The sequence below is a fragment of the Ursus americanus genome, chromosome 9, assembly GCF_024610735.1.
Source record: "Ursus americanus isolate L20-20 chromosome 9, mUrsAme1.1.p, whole genome shotgun sequence".
Classification (NCBI taxonomy): Eukaryota; Metazoa; Chordata; class Mammalia; order Carnivora; family Ursidae; genus Ursus; species Ursus americanus.
In genome coordinates this window covers 48,173,846-48,192,912 of record NC_142135.1, presented here as the reverse complement: position 1 = coordinate 48,192,912, position 19,067 = coordinate 48,173,846, and the positions used below count along the sequence as shown (strand labels likewise).

Here is a 19,067-nt window from a genome sequence, read left to right as displayed (position 1 = left end):
GGTGGTAACTGCAAATGGGACTTACCAAGAGGTCTGATGATAGCTTTAAGCAGAAATTTCCATTGAGCATGAAAGCCCTTGCAAAAAGGTATCACAGGAAATTGAGGGGAAAGCTACGTTTTACTCCAGAGAAATGGAATCCGTTGTAGACAGATCTCACAATAGGAGTGAAGAAGCCTGGCTTTCCTCGGCTTTGAGGTGAATTTGACGCTCTTCTAATGGCCAATGAATGATACGCTAGAAAGTGATACAAATATACTATAATGTCTTCATCGGACTGCCTGAATTGTCATCCTGCTGTATGACTTCTTTAGCTTTTTAAGATCTTGGGGAAGTTACTCAATCCCTCTCTGCCTCAATTTGCAATGTATAAAATAGAGAAAATAATTGTAACAACTTCACAGGGAACTTATGAAGATTAAATGTGTTTAAATGCTTAAAATAGCATGAAAAATTAAAAGTCCTGGCTATTATCATATATAAGGCATTACGTGTACATGATTATTTGCACACATTGGCATGTGGACTATATGTCTGGAAGTCTGGGTTCTGCTGCAGACTTTGTACCTCTTTATTCCTTTCATATCTTTGAGCAAATTTCTGTAGCTGCTATTAGCACAGAGTTGGTAAATACATATTTGTACAACATTCTTCTCCTTTTCTTTTATATTTCTGTGGCAGACATAGGTTAATTACAACCATCTTACACCCTGAGGCCTGAATAGGTTTTAGAATTCTTATCAACACTTTCTTCCCAGCAGCCACCATCGATTAGTCAGAACTGACACAAAAATGAAGACCTATTTGACCTCTCAGCTTAAGAGCTTACAAGCTTTTAAGGAAATGATTGTTTCCACTCTTAGCCATCTCAGACTGTCCCATCACAGTCTCATCCAGAGCCCTGCTTTGCCACAAATTTCTCCATGTGGTTGACAGGACACCATAAAAGGCTATACTTGGGGTAATCCTTGTGTATCTGTAATAACACTACACCCTTGTAGGAGCCACACCTGGGAAAGGACTATGGTCGATGCACTGTGAGTGCCAAAAATATCTTGAGCTCTTGTTCAACCAAAAACGCTAACTGATGAGTCGTACTCAGACTTCCTTGGGCAGATGGAGGCAAGGAGGTTGGTGCCTGTGCAGGCCAGTGCTTCCTCCGGTGCCGTGCACCAACATCGTGTGCTCTTCCTAACAAGCCTCTTGCTTTCCGGGCAAGAGCTTCTAGGCATCGAGGCCCTGGTGGGCCAGCACAGTAATCTCTGGTTGCTTTTGCTTCTTTTTTCTCTTTAAGTGAGAAGAGGAGAATAGCCAAGGTAAGTACTGCAGACAGATTCTGATTTTTACTGAATGTCAGAGGATTCACCTGCAATTACCAATGAATAGCCTGCCCTTATTGCATAAGGAAGACTTTTATTTGCTTTTTGGTTTTCTGGCAATAGTTGAATTTTTAAGAATACTGAGAGAATCGTGTTATATTTTAGTATGTAAAATGTCCAGTAAAGGAAGTTGTCTAAGAATCACTTTACAAGTGCTTAGCTCTGATCAAAATCCTCATCTTTTGCTCACATTTAATCATTTACCTTGAAAAAAAGACCCTGTTTAAATCAGAAGGCCTTGGAATGATGAAAATGTCATGTGGATATGTTTAGATTACAAATGATTAATGATGAAATGCAGACTAAATTTTAAATATCAAAATAAGATTCCTATAATTCAAAAAAAGCTATTAAGCTATTTGTAAAATAACTTGTCAAATTATTCCATAAATAATAGGCAATTGGTTAGCTAAACGTTAACTCACAATGACATGGACCACTATCATGTCCCTTTCTGACTCTTGCATCTACGCACCTAGAGGCCTGTTGGTTAAGCCTAGATATCTCTCCTTGATCTTTTTCTTCCTATTCTACACATTCTCTCTCTGGGGGCCCCCATTGTCTCCTTTGATGGCACATACTAACTCTGCTTAGATGTCATGACTCCTAAATCTGTATTTCCAGCCCCAATATCTTGTCTGAGTTCCAGGCATACGTTTCCATCTGTTGCATTCCTTCACCAACATAGCCTCACATGGTTCATTGTTACAGAACAGCTACACCAACCTGTTCCCCAGCCTGGACTCCCTTTATCTGTTAACTGGCCATGAATTCAGGAACAATCAGAGCACTCATGGATAAAAAATAATAACAATGAAGGCAGAAATCTATTAAGTATTTATCCATTTAGTTACTTACCTAATTTATTAAGTTATCTATAGTTATTTACTTATCCAATTCTCACAACAGCCCTAAGAGTTAGATCTATTATTACCCCATTTTGCAGATGAGATAATTGAGGCACAAAGAAAAATGCCTTACTTTTTCAAGGCCACACAGACAGAAGATGTTACAGTCAGAACTGGAATCATGCTCTCTGACTCCAGAATCTTTATCCTTAAGCCCTTTGGAACATCCATCTTAAATGTAGGTCAGGCTTAGGTTGTCATTGCTAAAGAGAATAGATCCAATGGTCGTAAATGGTGTTGCTGCAATTATCACTGCAAAATCATATAAATACCATAGGGGAACATACTTGTAAGTCACCTTCGAGTCATAAAAAAACCCACTAGTTTGGGGGCACCTGGGTGACACAGCGGTTAAGCGTCTGCCTTCGGCTCAGGGCGTGATCCCGGTGTTATGGGATCAAGCCCCACATCAGACTTCTCCACTGGGAGCCTGCTTCTTCCTCTCCCACTCCCCCTGCTTGTGTTCCCTCTCTCGCTGGCTGTCTCTATCTCTGTCAGATAAATAAATAAAATCTTTTTTTAAAAAAAACCACTAGTTTGATAAAAACAAGGTAAAGTCATTTCTGCAAAAACACAGTATATGCCCAAACACAGGGAGTGAGAAAGCAGAACGCCACCCTGACGGTGAGCAGTTGGCTCAGCTTGCCTGGAGCATAGAATTTGTAGGCTGAAGTGGTAGAAGACAAGGGCTGGGAAGGTACTAGAACAAGATTGTGAATGAACTTTTAGTTACATTAAAGGGTTTGGACTCTACTCCATAAATAAATAATGGAAGTGGGGTAGGGGAGTGAGGCACGGGGGAAGGTCATTTGACAGGATCATTACTGACAACCTCCTAATGAGGTAGACATGATTCTAGGTACTTGAAGTAAAGGGAGTTCCGACCTTCAAGGAGTATACAGTCTTAATAGGGAACTTGGAAAATACCCTGGGAATGTTTCGTATGTTATGATGAAGTGTTATGAAGCTCTCCTAACCAACTTATGGTACTTTATGAAAAAAATACTTCCTAGAAGCACTTGGAGATGTGTAATGAGGGGAATTACAGGATCATATTTGTATGATAGCTATTTTAGAAAGAAGAGTCTGCTAGTAGACATGGCTATTTCAAAGAAATATTAAGGAAAGAAGGTCATTAAAGAGATTATTCTAATAGCAGGTTGATGATCACTTGAATTGTAATAATAAGAATTGAGAAGTAAGTAAAGAACTAAAAGGACTTTTGACAATAGAAAACAACAGAACTAGGAGGATCTACTGAAAGTGAGTGTCATTGGAAAGAAGTCGCAGAGAGATATTATGATCTTTCTAGTTTGGTCACCTGAGTGGCTGATTGGGCCACTGAGTTAGGGATAATGAAGAACAGAATGAGGGAGGCAGACAATGAATTTAGTTTGGGACATGTTAAGTTGAAGGCACCTACAACTGGAGATATATGGTTGGATAGATACAGCCACACTTCATATATAGAGTGATACTAGAGACAAAAGTTTGGGATTATCCAGCATGTGGACCACATGCGAGACCAGATTAGATTTCTCAGTAAAGAAAGGAAATGTGACAGTGCCATTAGGCACACAGAAACAAACCAAAATAAAGTGATGAAAGGCAATATAGAAGGCAAGACATGAGCACATGGACTTTAGAGACAGCATGCCGAAATTTACATTCTAGCTCAGCCACTTATAGCTATGTGACCTTAGGCAAGACACTTGGCATTTTGGGGGTATCAGTTTCCTCATCTGTAAAATGAGATCTATCTCAGAGGATATCATGATGCTTGAATAAATCAGTGTTTATAAAGCCCTTTTAATAATGCCTGGTCTTTAGTAAATACAGCTTAGATTTTTGTTGTTAAATACAAAACATTATAAATCCATTAGCTCCAAATCTTGATCTTCATTTTACATTCTATCTTAGTTCTTTACTGTGCCTATTTTTCTGAAGGCTATGGTTTGTTTATCTTATTCTACTCCTCATTCTAGCGGATCCTGAATGAAGTATTATTAAATTCTCTACCCAGTTCATGTTAAAAGTAAATCTCAGGAATGATAAAATCAATCCTTTTTTTTCACAAAACAATTACCTTGTTAAAAAAAAAACTCAGAAAAAGTTCTCTCTAGGCATATCACAATGTAATCATCTGTTTCTAAGGACTACATTGATAAACAATTTTCTCCAAAGGGATGTTTCTTCTGGTAGTTTTCTTCTTTTGCACTTTTTTCACTTTTCAGGACTAAAATTGCAAAAGTGAGCTTTTCATGTATTCAGGTAGTTTCTGCCCTTAGAACTAACAACCTCTCTTTGGCATAGTCTTAACTGTCACAGTCTACTCTATACCAAGAACTGTGTTATTTGCTCTCAGTACATATTCTCATATTCTTCATAACAGCCTCTTGAGTTGGCTATGATGTTGGCTACATAATTAATGAAAAAAGATGTAAAAATCTCTGAATCAACTCAAGGCGAGGGAAGTTAAGTCTATGTAATGAATCCATGACTGGGCATGGTTGTTTACATGACAGAGCATCGTTCATTGTGGGCCAGTTATCACTTCCCTCTACCATGTGTCATCATTTTGAAGTTGAGACATGAGATAGGATTGCCTGATGGTGGCTCCTCACAGATTTTCTGCTCTGTGTCACCACTGAAAATGTTTGGGGTACAGGTACCTAGGGCTCATCTTCAGTGGCTTAGGATGACTAATGGACAATGATCTTTCTTTTCTGTTCGGCTGATAGAGTATCAGCCAGCACCTCCCCCCGGCCATTAGAAGATATAACACAGAACTTCCAGGAGCTTCTTGTCTAAGCAGACTTGCAAGTTTAACATTCTTACCAGTCTTAAAACTTGAAGCTAGCCATTTAACCCAGGACTATATCCTGAGAATGTCATCATAATGGAGATAATAAGTAATAGAAGCTTAATGACAGAACTGTGCCTGTAAAATGAAGGTGTCAGGATTAGCATTGTGAAGGAGTTAAATAAACTCATAAGATAAATAGATCATGCATAGGGAAAGGAAGAAAAAATAGTATTTTGGTATAGAAATAGAATGCGTCGAGACACCAAAGCAAAGGAGATTTGTTTAGGTAATAAATAGACAAAGTTCCTGGAATAACGTGGTTGGTAAGAGAAGTGATAAAGAGCAACAAGGAAAGCTAGCATGAGGCATGTTTGTGACAAGCTTTCAAGTAACACACCAAAAAGTTTGGGCATCATCTTATGGTATCAAAATTGTCGAGAAAGATGATGACGTGAAAAGATCATTGTAGGGGAGTTGACCTGTCTGTAGTAGGTACAGAGAATTGGTGATGCAGTGAGGAATTCAAATTATTCTGAACTTCTAGTTCTGAAACAGTGTCTTGATGTGTATTCAAATTAAGAGTGCCTATTGTGAAAGGTTGTTTCCAGTTCCTTCCAACAATATCATCATAGGTCATGCATTGGCATAGTTTTTTGTAAAGGCCATATAGTAAATATTTCCAAATTGTGGACATATGGTCCCTGTTACAACTGCTCATCTCACTGCCATAGCACAAAAGCAGCGTGAAACAATATGTACATGAATAAGCATGACTGTGTCCCAGTAAACTTCATTTATGGACTCTGAAATTTGAATTTCATATCATTTTCACGTGTCACAAAACATTATTCTTCTGTGATATTTTTCAACCGTTTAAAAATGGCCACTTGTGAGCATAGCATAACCATAGAGATGTTCAGTCAATCACTATGTTGTACATCTGAAACTAATGTAACATTATGTGTCAACTATATTCAAATAAAAAACAAAATGTAAAAGCAGTTCTTCGTTTGTGGGTTATATAAAATCAGGCGGTGAGCAAGAATTGGCCTGTAGAACAGGGTTTGCCAACACCTGGCTTATAGAACGTCAGTCAGAATCTCAATCCGGTATAATTTTGAAAATTTTTAATCTTCCCCTGAATTCTTCTGTTGAACATTTGGGAGGAAATAGTTGAAGGGAGTGAAGTGGTAGAAGCAGAAGGAGATAATTAACTAGGTAGTGGGACTAACCATATTAACCACTGGTGTCAGTGGGGCAACGTATGTCCCTATATGCTCCAATCCAACAACAGCTTGTCTGAAGCCTTCAGAAAAAAAAGAAAAGGAAAATCAATAAGTACTACTCCAAATACATTTGGAACTCAGTGTTTTAGTAATTGCACAGGGGAAGGCAAGATGGTGGGTGTTCCTTTTATTCTTGCTGTTTATGATACCTTGAGTGAAAGCAGCAGTATGCAGTCCTTAAACAAATGATGCGAGTGGGGGCATTGAAGGAAAATGTAGTGTGAAACCATGTGAAGTTGGAGCAACTGTGAACAAAGAATTTACATTTGGAGAGACCGGCTAGGCTGGGGTAAGTAATGAGAATTAGCCTGGGAATAGAGTGAAGAGGGAGATGTCACATAAAGGAGAAATTGACAAGACATTGCTAATTGAGATACTTCTGGAAGATGAAAAAGAGAGAAGAGTCAAGATATTCAGTGTTTCTTTTACTGGATTAGTCGATGCCACTAAGAAACAGGCAGCAGTGAGAGGCTAGGGGGACACTGTAGGCAGCAGGAAACGGTTTATTAAGTGTTGCTGAGTGGAAAGTAAGGGAGAAGTGATATTGTCAAGATGTTGATGATCCAAATAGGTCACCAGTCCCCTGCATCACATTGTATAGAATCCCCCTCATTTCTTCAAGGTCACTTCTTTTGATCGTTAACATTGGTCATGTCTTATAAAACAAGCATATCCAAATATATTTCAATATTTATCTTTAATTTTTTTCCCCCTTAGTTCTGTTTGCTTATTCATATTATAAATATATATGGACAACAAATACACAGTATGGCAAAGAATTTACAGGGAGGTGCAAATAAAATCAGAATTCAGAAAAGAAAAAGACTGCATAAATGTACATCTCCAAACTCTGAGCTTTTTTTTTTTATTAGTTTTGGAGGTAGAATTCATCAGTTGCATAGAACACCCAGTGCTCATTACATCATCTTAAAACACCAGGATTCAGATAAAAATGTCTTTAATATTTGCTTACGTTTAACCCATAATCATATGTTGAGACTTATATAAAAATGAAGTGGCCAATATACACCTACCCACTGGTCTCCTTAATTCTTAATTAGGAAATATTTAAAGTGGAAAGTTTCCTGACTGATTTGCTTTTTGCAAAGAAATTGATTTATGAAATAAGAAAATTAACTGGAAGCACTCCTAGCCTATTTTACAATGAGAAATGTAATTCCCAGAAAGTTTTTTAAGTTGCTTGCTCAAGATGCCACAACTAATCAGAGGTTTCAGAATTAGAATTCTTCTTTAATATATTAGGAGGTACAAAAAAATACCTGGTTCTTAGGAGACATTAAAAGGAAGCATTAAGATCCTAAATTATGACCTAACTCCCTCCCAGACACACCCCCAGATGCGCTGCTGTTGGTACATGACGATGAATGTCATGCTGCTTCTCTCTTCGTTACAGAATATTTACTGGAAATAAATTACTCAGCCAATATGTAACTAAATACATTATAAACTTCTTTACTACTACAACAACTACAAACAGATATATCAAAATTTCTACAAATTACTGTAAAAAAAAAGGAGGATATAAAGAGTGCAAATCAGAATTAGACTAACAGTATTATTATTTTAATGTATCATTTAAATGCTACTTTCCCATTCCAAGTCTCTCTCATTAGCTTCTGCATCAAGTCCAGCCAGAATTTGAATCAGTCCAGATTAGATCTTCGTGTATTATTCACAGCTTTTTATTAGTGCTAAAGTATACATTTTCTTCCAAACAAGTATAATAATTTTGTCAGATTCCTATAAAAGCAATTTTTAAGTGTATAGCAAATTGTTATATTAAAATCAATTTTTCATATTTTTTCATAGACTTGAGTCAAAGGAGCCTTTCCTGTCTGTTGGGTGAGTATATGTCTAAATATTTTAAATCTCAGTTCTTTAATCGATTTTTAACCAGGTCTTCTGGGATGGTATTATCATCATATAATTCCATATACAGAGTCATCCCCTATCATTGGATGCATCACATCCCCAGGAACATTGCTGTCTACGTTTTATAAAGACTTAACCAAAATGTTCACAAAGCTATTTTATGACCCTGGAAATTCAGCAAATGAATGCATATGAAAGCCTGTATCCTCTAAAAAATCAAACGAGGTATACAGTAATATTCAATATTCTTATCATGTAAAGATAATGCTCAGATTGGTCTTAAAAATTCCTCTGAACCGCAGCTTCACTATATCTAGTCTGTCTACTCATTTTTTTACTATTTTCTCTTAATTTATCCTAATGTTTCTTCTCCCTTTTTTCCTCCCTTCAAAATCTGTATCTCTCTTTTCTCCTTTTCTCCCATTTCACTTTTATTTCTCCACTCCACTCCTTCTCTGAATGCAAAGCTGAGGAGCCATGAAACAGATCAAGTAAAACCAACACTCCAAGTCCCAATACATGTTCTAATAATAATACATTGTTGACAAGAATACACATGTACTGTTTTCAAGCATTTTGCTAATTAAGAATCAGCAAAGTTGTTATTTGATTTACCAAATAATCCTTTGACTAATATATTAAAACGTCTCATTAGGGGACTTTTGCATGCTCAGCATTATGGCTGATGTTGTAAAATATCAAAAATGCCGGAAGATATGATAGCTTAAAGGCAGTCATGCCATAGTTGATGGGGGAAAAAATCACGTACAGGCAGCCATTATACTCATGCTTAATGACCAGACACATGGGATGGGGTAGATTTTTTAATGATCACATTTGTTTTCTTTTATTACTTTATTCACAGTCTCTGAATATTTCTGTCACTCCCTGAGCAACATGGTTTCCTTTCCCCTTTCGACTCCTCATAAAAGCATTTGAGAAAGCCAGTTGAATCATGAGAATCAAAATAATTGTTAGGGATGCTGGGAGAGAAAAAATGGAGTAGATGCATTTATTGGAGGATTTTATGGAAAAAAAATGAAAGGTCAAGTTGATCTGGTCCAAAAAAATCGTTAGAGCAGGCTTCTTTCCTTCATTGATCATCAGCTCCTATTGTTAAAAATCTTTAAGCCTGAAGAAATCTTTTATTTTGAATGCATATGTGTCCCGCCCTCAAGTCAAGAGGGCTGAAATAGCTTCTCTTCATGCCTCACTTACTGCAGTTTCTCTACAGCATTTCCTGTTCTCCCAGCTTTTTTGAGATGGAATTCATTTTTTACTTCATACCTCTATTTTACAAGGGCAGACTCTAAGTAATCTTTGTTTTAAACATATCAGGAGTTTAAAACTCCGTATTAGAGCCACGAAAAAAAAGTTTCCAAAAAAGAATGACATATAACTCACCATATAACTCAGCAAGTACCCAACATGGGAGAACTGGCATGGCGGTAGAAAGATACTGCTGTTCCTTAGGTGAGTCTTAAAAGTAAAGTGGGGTGAAACATGTAACCCAAATGGTTCTGTGGACTGGATACTTTAATATAGAGCTGAACTTCTCCATTTTTTTTCCAAGAAAAGTATTTTAAATAAAATTGTCTAAAGTTTGGATGAGTCTTTCTCCTGACCTTGTTAGTAAAGAGGATAGGATGATTGTGAACATAGTGGACACATATGAGACTACCAGGCAAAGGCAGTCTAATAGAGGACCATTATTCAGATTTGTGGCTTTTGATTCTGTCACTTACCAAAAGGAATTAATGCATGGTATATGGTCTTTGGTATGAGTTGACCTGTAAGTCCATAGCATCAAGTTTTTGTAGGACCTTGCACACCTCACATTAATTTTAATTCTATGAATAAAAAGCATATTAATGAATAGATCAGTGCTAAATATTGCATACTTCAGTCTACTGCCCACCAGGGTCTGAAAGCACTTGTTAATATGTACCTCTAGAAGTTGCTTTTGCCTTGGTAGCCTCTGACACTTACAAGCTATGTGTATTGGTTTAGGCGATTACTTGAACCCCCCAAGCTTTGGGTTCTTATTTGTGATACGGAGATTAAATAAGATAATTTAGATCAAGTACTTAGCACTGTTTTCGGCACATAATTGTTCATAAGTATTAGCTTTTATTACAGATGTGGAAGGTATGCTCATTTATAATGCTCCAAAGAGTCAATCCGAGAGCTCTGAAGTAGTTCAGAGAATAAAACTCCACTTTAACAGGGCATTCTTTGAGTTACATGTGGAAACCAAAAGATGTTTTTATAATGGAGAGAAAAAAACAAAAATTGTGAATGGAATAAGCTATCAAACAAGATAAGTACAGATAATTGGTTTGAATTTTTATGATGAAATCTAATGATTGTCATTTAAATTTTTAACTGGAAAGAAATATTGATACTTTTAAAATGTGCATCTCTTCTTTATATAAATTAGCGAGCAAAATTCTTCCTTTCATAAATGTGCTATAGTAATTATGAAATAAAATTTTTAAATGTCACAACATAAATTCAATCTGAATATAGCAATGGGAAAATTTGTCAAAGAAAGTTATAATACAGGAAATATTTGCTTATGGAAAAAGGTTACAGAATTGTGAAAGGAAGTTAAGTGAAATCTCAGATCTCAGACCTTCAACTAAAGATTGATATGAGGGGAGCTTTCTTTCACATGCATCAGTAAATGATTAATAAAATAAGGTCATTAGGAAAAAAATTAGCCTAGAGTGAGGCAGGAAGGCTCATCACAGAGTCTGAGTCTGTTTACCCAGAGTAGGCCAATAAATGCAGTGTTTTCCCAGGCTGTCGAGCCAAGCCTGGAAACCACTGTCTACATCACAGTTGCATTCTCCCAGCTCCTTCTCCTCCAGACATACATAGATTGTCCTTACAGACATCTACAGTCCCTGGAATTTTCTCAGAAAATCTTTGAAACATAACTTCCCACAGTCTTTCCCTGTTTGGGATACATATGGTGGAGGTTGACACATTGATCTAGAACTGTCTTGGAGTTCACCCATCAGAGACCAAGATACATGTAAAGAGACCAGATAGTATGCCATGGAAGGTTCTGTGGTGCACAAGGGGCACACTACCTATTCTCAGGTGCATCAAAACTCATTCTGATGTCGTCCCAGACCTGAGGCTGGAAATTTATTAAATTTTGAATTATTAAATAATATAATTTTAATATTTAATAAATAATTTTATTAAATGTTGATTAAAATGTTTTATGTTTTATATTATCAATATTATGTGTATATAATATATGCATTACACATATTACATTTATCATAAATATATGATACAAAAATATGTGTACTATACGTAAAATAAATTTAAATAATCGATTTAAAAATTAAAATTCTTGGGGCGCCTGAGTGGCTCAGTCAGTTAAGCATCTGCCTTTGACTCAAGTCATAATCCCAGGGTCCGGGGATCAAGCCCCCTCATCAGGTTCCCTGCTAGGCAGGGAGGCTGTTTCTCCCTCTCCCGCTCCCTCTGCTTGTGCTCTATCTCTCTGTCAAATAAATAAATAAAATAAAATCTTTTTAAAAAGTTAAAATTCTTTCCCATCTCGCTCACCCAACAGTGAAACACATCAGTTAAGCAAAATTGTTTTTTAGTGTGGAGCTTAGGCTTGAGTGTTACAAGAATACTAAGCCTGTGATATTCTACTCGCCCTCCATACGTTCCATTTTAGAGCAATTAAGAAAACTCTTCTGACAAATGTCTTCCTTTCTGTGGCATCAGATAGATTCTGATTTTGGAAATAAGCTGGGAGAAAACAGACATCAAGTTTGCATTTAGGAAAGTGAACAAGAACTAAGTGATCCTCTCAATGAAGATTCTAAGATATAGATCTTAGTTTAAAACCAGTCTTGCCTTGATAAAGCGTTTACAGCTTTTTAATGAAAAATACAGATGAGGGGAAGGAAGCTCCTGTTCGTTTGACGTTTAAGATTCACAGTATAAAAGGGCATGTCAAGACGACGCATGAGTTCTCTTCAAGTACAAGTGACTGTTGACGCTTTGCAGACACTGAGCCACTTTAAAAATACACTCAAGGCACTAAATGAAATTTTCCATATGAATTATTTCTACTTACCTCTTCAGCATGAAGTTGACCTTTTAAAAGAAGACTTTTAATATGAATCAGTTGTATTTTGGAATTGAAATTTTGGTTCATACCAGTATTTCAGCTGATGAATTTTTGCATGGGTAGCTTTATTATGAGGATTATTTATTAGACAGGTAAAAAAAATTCAGACTTTTTCACTGTATTAGGTTAATTTAAATAACTCAAGGGTGCTTGGGTAGCTTAGTCAGTTAAGCATCTGACTCTCTCGATTTCAGCTCAGATCATGATCTCAGGGTAGGGGTGGGGTGGGGTGAGTATTGAAACCTGAGTTGGGCTCCATGTTCAGTGGGATGTCTGCTTGAGATTTTCTCTCTCTTTCTCCCTCTGCCCCTCCTCCCAAAATAAATAAATAAATCTTTAAAAATAAATAAATAACTCAGAATAATTTTAAAATAATATTGATAAAGCTCAGAATTAGTATTTCTCGAGCTTGTCTGAGAGACATTCAAAACACATCAAAGATAAAAATAGCAAAATTACTATATTTATATCCATCGAGGCTCAGTGAGTGAGCTAATCGTGGCCCAGTCAAGCCTGGATCTCCTGGATCTCCTGAGATGTGGTGGACCCATTCTACTAAGTCCTAACAAGAGGGAGTGAACACTGCCAGGACAGCAAAGCTCACCTTACATCTACAATTGATCCTCATATAACTGCTGGTAGCTATATTTTTTAAAATAATTTTGCTTGGGGGATGTTTTCCCCTTTTATTTCCAGTCTTGAAACTGAATTTGAATCTTCATTCAATATACTTCTGCTGTTATTATGAAGACATTATTAAAATCTTGACACTCTTATTTGGTCAAATATTTACACTCTTTTACTTTCACCCAGGTCTTTTAGGAGTCTTTGTATTTACTAACAGATGCTATACATTGTTATACTGTTAACTACCTGTTTTAAGAGCTTAAATTCCTTTTTTTTTAAGATTTTGTTTATTTATTTGAGAGAGAGAGAGCACAAGTGTGGGGGGTTGGCAAAGGGAGAAGCAGGCTCCCTGCTGAGCAGGGAGTCTGACGATGCAGGACTTTGATATCATGACCCGGGCTGAAGTCAGTGGCCTAACTGACTGAGCCACCCAGGTGCCCCAAAGAGTTTAAATTCTATAATTTGATTTCCTTGGTTTGAATTCCCTTCTGTTACTTCCTAGCTAGGTGCCTTTGGCAATTTAACTCTCCAGCCTCATCTCCTCACCTTAGGTAATAACTTACTCTTAGGGCTGTTTTGAACGAGATAATATTGCAAAGTGCTTAGAACAGTGTCTGACACCTAGTAAACAGGAAACAAATACCAATTACTATCAATATCCTGTGCAACAATTAAGTTATATGAATAGTTTTTTTCCTAAAGGAATGAACTTCATTCCTGTGCTGATTTCACTCTCTTTTGAACTCTATTCCCAGAATTCAACTGAATATCCAATTCCTGGTAATGCAGTTGACAAGAAAAAATAAAATAGCATTAAGACAGGAAGATAGTTCCAGAAGGTACTTAGATTTATAGAAATATCACACACAATATTAAAAACTTTAATAATAGGAGCATGAAAAAGGGAAAGCAATACCAATTTATGGATGGTTTCAGTAGAGCATCAAAACATAAAACAGAATTATATGACTGCTGTAAAGTCATTTAGGAATTAAAAGTTTAGCTTAATTTAAGAACTGGGAAGTTGAGGGGCTCCTGGGTGGCACAACAGTTAAGCGTCTGCCTTCGGCTCAGGGCGTGGTCCCGGCGTTATGGGATCGAGCCCCACATCAGGCTCCTCCGCTATGAGCCTGCTTCTTCCTCTCCCATTCCCCCTGCTTGTGTTCCCTCTCTCGCTGGCTGTCTCTAACTCTGTCGAATAAATAAATAAAAATCTTAAAAAAAAAAAAAAAAAAGAACTGGGAAGTTGAAGAAAATGGCCACATTGTCAAGAAATTTTTCTAGACAAAAAGTAGGACCTGAGTTAATCCTCAAGGTGAGGTTAAGAATTCAGTACAAGATTGAGAGAGGGAAGAAAATGAGCTTTCTTTTCATTCTATGGATTCAGTGGAGTCATTGGATGTTGTATGTTTGCTTGTCTTTTTCATTTTTAACCGGAGAGTGATGTTATCCAAAGTGAGGTCATGGTAGAGCCATGTAGAAAGCTGCTGCGATAGTTCAGCATGACTTGAAAAGACTCATGACTTGAGCAGAATGAAATCACCTCACACCTGTTACAACGGCTATCATCAAAAAGATCAAAGCTAATAAATGCTGGTGATGATGTAGAGGAAGGGGAACCTTTGTGCACCGTTGGGGAGAATGCAAATTGGTGCAGCTACTACAGAAAACAGTGTGGCAGTTCCTCCAAAAACTAAAAATAGAGCTACCATATAATTCAGCAATTCCACTTGAGTATTTATCCAAATGAAATGAAACTGCTAACTTGAAAAGATACCTGTGTCCCCATGTTCGTAGTCTCATGATTTACCATAGCCAAGACAACCTAAATGCCCATTAACAGATGAATGGATAGAGAAACTATTATATATATGAAATATTATTTAGTACCATATTATAGAATATTTTTCAGCCTTTAAAAAGAAGGAAATCCTGCCATTTGTGACAGCAAGGAGGAACCTGAAGGACATGATGCTAAGTGAAATAAGTCAGATGCCGGACATTGAAAGACAAATGCTGCATGATCTCACTTATGACTGGAAGCTAAAGTAGCTGAACTCAGAAACAGGGAGTAGAATGGTGGCTGCCGGGGACTGGGAGGATGAGGGAGGCAGAGTTTCAGTTACGTAGAATGAGTACGTTCTGGGAATCAGAATGTGATGACTGTAATTATTAATACTATAATGTATACTTGAATTTGCTTTAAAAAGTAGATCTTAAGTGTTCTCATCACCAGAAAAGGTAACCGCGTGAGGTGAGGAATATGTTCACTAGCTTTCATGAAGGCAGTCGTTTCAGTGTGTACATATGTCAAAAAGTCATGTTGTGCACCTTAAATATTTGCAATTTTCATTTACTAAGATCTGTAAAGAAAAAAAATAATGGGAAGGAAATGCCTGATGAAAATAACATTTTTTTTTTTGAGAATATTAGAATCAGTGAGTGATGGAGTGATGTGTTACAGATTCCTCAGCTGGACTTTGTGGGATCAGGGTGAGAGTATGACAACCTGAAATCCAGCTGTAGCATCAAAACTAAGGGAAGGTTAACAAGAAACTGTCCCTAAGCTCTTAAATATGCCCATCTGACTTCCTGAAGCCACTAATGGCCAGCTCAATGCCTATCTTTTGATGGTATGGTTTCAATTTTCTGTGAGTCTCCAGGGAAAAAGGGATAAGGGGATAAAGCCAATTTTCCTCTTCTAAAAATCTATTTTTTTATTTGTTTAGACTGAGACAGTGCTACCACAAAATTAATGATTCCTTTAGCAACAGCACTTGTTTCATTTTTTCCCAAGGCCCTCCAGGCTGCTTCTCCGGAGAGTACACAAAGTTTCCACGGCGCTATTTTTGTAATCTAAAGCAGTTGTTCTCTCAGGCCTGATGCTACAACTGTAATTTTAATTTATCAACCTGCCACTCAGGGAAATGCTGTAAAAACATTTGAAAGCTTAAACCCATTATTTATTTCTGCACCTGTCAATGCCACTCTTCTGTACTTGTCAAAATCATTTAAACTGCACTGTGATGGCATATACAATATCACCGATAAATTGGGTCATCAATCATGTATATATATTTTTTGACAGTGGTCTCTTGAATGCATAGGTTCCAGAACGAATTTTTAAGGAGGAAGAATTCATTACTCTCCAATAATAAAATAGAGTAGAGTCATCAAAAACAGTCTTCCTCAGTCCTTACCATTTGAAAATGTCTTAGGAAGCAGAGAGAGACTCATGGTGACTGAAACGACTTTTATTTCTTCAGTGAAATGTTCTCCTCGGGGAAAAGAAAGTAATTGCAGATTATAGCAGGCAGGAGTATAGTGTTACTTAGAGGGAAGAAAATACATAGGATCATTAAATAGATTTATTTAAGTTCTGCTTATAAAGAAAGCAGTGGTGCAGGACTTTATGGCTGATGATATTTCAAAAGAGTGTTATCAGCACTTCCACTACTGTCTCATTCATTCATATAATAAAGTGTCACATTAAGCCAAATGTCACAGTTCGTATCAGTTTTACTTTGAGAATTGGTATTATTATATATCCTAGGCAACCTCCCCCCCCCAAAATTTGGATGAGATCTTTGATCAAAATAAATTAAGGTATTTAAAAGTCCATTTATCATTTGATAGAGAGAGAGAGAGAGAAAGAGAGAGATTCAACCATTAAATCCATTCAACTCAATAACAAATCTGATGTCATACAGGTTATATATCTATTTAAGATAAAAATGCTGTTAAAATTATAACTTAAATAATATTGACTAAATAATCTTACTGTATCCTCTAAACTTTTAGTCATAGCAATCCTCACCACTTAATTATTCTAAAAAGGCAAGTCTAATAAGAAGTCCTTTAAAATCGACAAAGGATTTATGATCACATCACATCATACACTTTTAAATTAGCCGAACTAATTTGTAGACGTCAAACACCCATACATAAGAAAATAAATAACTAAGGTTGTCATACATAAAATCTCACTTCTGAGAAGAACTAATCTTATATGATGTTATGGAATCAAATTTAAAACAATCAAAGTTCTGACAGGTATATTAACTTAACACAAGTACCACTGTCTCCTTAATACACAAGTACCAGCACTGTTTTTGAGGAACATGAGTTTTTAAGGTGTCAAGCTACACTGAAAAGGGTAAGCATATAGTCTAACTAATAAAAGATGTGTATTGGATGTACATATGAATAAAATGGAAATGGTGGCTCTGATCACTTACATGTCATATGCAGAAATACTACATGAAGAGTGTTGATTCAGTTAGAAGTATGATCTCAGTTTCATATACTTTTAAAATCTGTCCTGAAAACACTCACTAGAAATAAATGTTCCAAATAAATAAAGTGCTTGATTCCACTCAGTTAAAATCAACCCATCTCCAGGGGCGCCTGGGTGGCACAGCAGTTAAGCGTCTGCCTTCGGCTCAGGGCATGATCCCGGCGTTATGGGATCGAGCCCCACATCAGGCTCCTCCGCTATGAGCCTGCTTCTTCCTCTCCCACTCCCCCTGCTTGTGTTCCCTCTCCCACTGGCTGTCTCTATCTCTGTCAAATAAATAAATAAAATCTTTAAAAAAAAAAAAATCAACCCATCTCCAAGGACAGAAAACTAATTAACTTTACTTGAAGATAAGAAACTCTTTTTCCAGGGCACCTGAGTGCCTCAGTCAGTTAAGCATGGGACTCTTGGTTTCAGCTCAGGTCGTGATCTCAGGGTCAAGAGATCAAGCCCCGCACAGGGCTCCACATTCACACAGAGTCTGCTTGAGACTCTCTCTCCTCTCCCTGTACCCCTCCTGCTCTTGCTCTCTCTCTATCTCTCAAATAAATAAATAAATCTTTTTTAAAAAAAACATTTTTCCTATTTTTAAATATACCTAAAATAGGCCTTCCAATGGAATTACACTTGCTTATCTAAATAATTTCTTGGCAGTATTAGCCCTTCTTAAAGGATTCAAAGTATTGATTAGCCTTTATTTTCTGTTGTTCAATGAATCTATACTGATTCTCATATACAGAATTATAATTATTTTACTACTGGAAAACTAAGTCACAGAGATGTGATGTGATCTCCACAAAGACACACAGCATATGGGTAGTCATTATGGAATGGAGCCCAGCCTCGGGTTTTTGCTTAAAGAGCTGTCAATTTCATTCACACTTTCATTCTGTCTTCAAAGTTTCCTATTCATCCGAATCATCATGAACATCCACATGATAAATTTAATTATTCAGGAAAATAATCATGTACATAAAAAGTTATTTATTGCTTCCAGAGGCAGTGTGAATCCCAGATTTGCATTATGAAACTGCTGGCAAAAGTTTTAAAGCCTCACTTCCCAATTAAATTCTGTTCATCCAGCCAAGAATGACTGATCTTTTTTTCATCAATCTCAAAATGTGACCTTTTCAACACTTTTAATGACATTTTCAAAGTACAGAATACTTTTGATTCAAAAGATTCCCTACTTAACTCTGCAGAACAAATCAGTTATCACAGTATAATCGATAGCTACCAATTATTAGCAAAAGCCAAGCATCCCTTATGCTTTAGGAGCTTATCAGGGGGAAAAATACATTGAAGAGCTATATTTTGGCATACCAACTAAAGTAGTTATTAAAATAAAAAATCGGCCCCCAAATGTTTCATGTTTTTAGAAACCATGATTCCTTTGGTGAAATTTTAATTAGATCACATTCAACATTAACCATTAGAACCTGCAGGCCACATTCAACTTCAAAATAACAGTGCCTCTGGTTTAACTCAACAGTAGACAGCCCTCGACTATAACTTCCTCTTAGCTTCAGCAAAAAGCATAAAAAAGATGAAACACTTGATGAGACATTTCTCCCAGATCTTGTTAAATTATATCATGCAAGTGGCATTTCGATGAAGTATATGTTATAGCCCAATTGGATACTAAAAATCTTGAAAGCCTTTTAAGAAGTTAGGCTCTCTAAAGAAGTTATTTTTAAAATGTGTTC

At 36.7% G+C, this 19,067-nt stretch overlaps 1 protein-coding gene across 3 annotated transcripts in view; it reads left to right on the top strand.

The window, feature by feature from the left end:
- Positions 1 to 19,067, top strand: part of RALYL (RALY RNA binding protein like) — a 693,040-nt gene that overhangs the window by 569,421 nt on the left and 104,552 nt on the right. For all 3 annotated transcript variants that reach the window (XM_087864778.1, XM_045806051.2, XM_087864779.1), the window contains one exon: positions 8,210 to 8,242. In XM_087864778.1, coding sequence (XP_087720904.1) covers positions 8,210 to 8,242 — 33 coding nt within the window. The remainder of the gene's footprint in view (positions 1 to 8,209; positions 8,243 to 19,067) is intronic.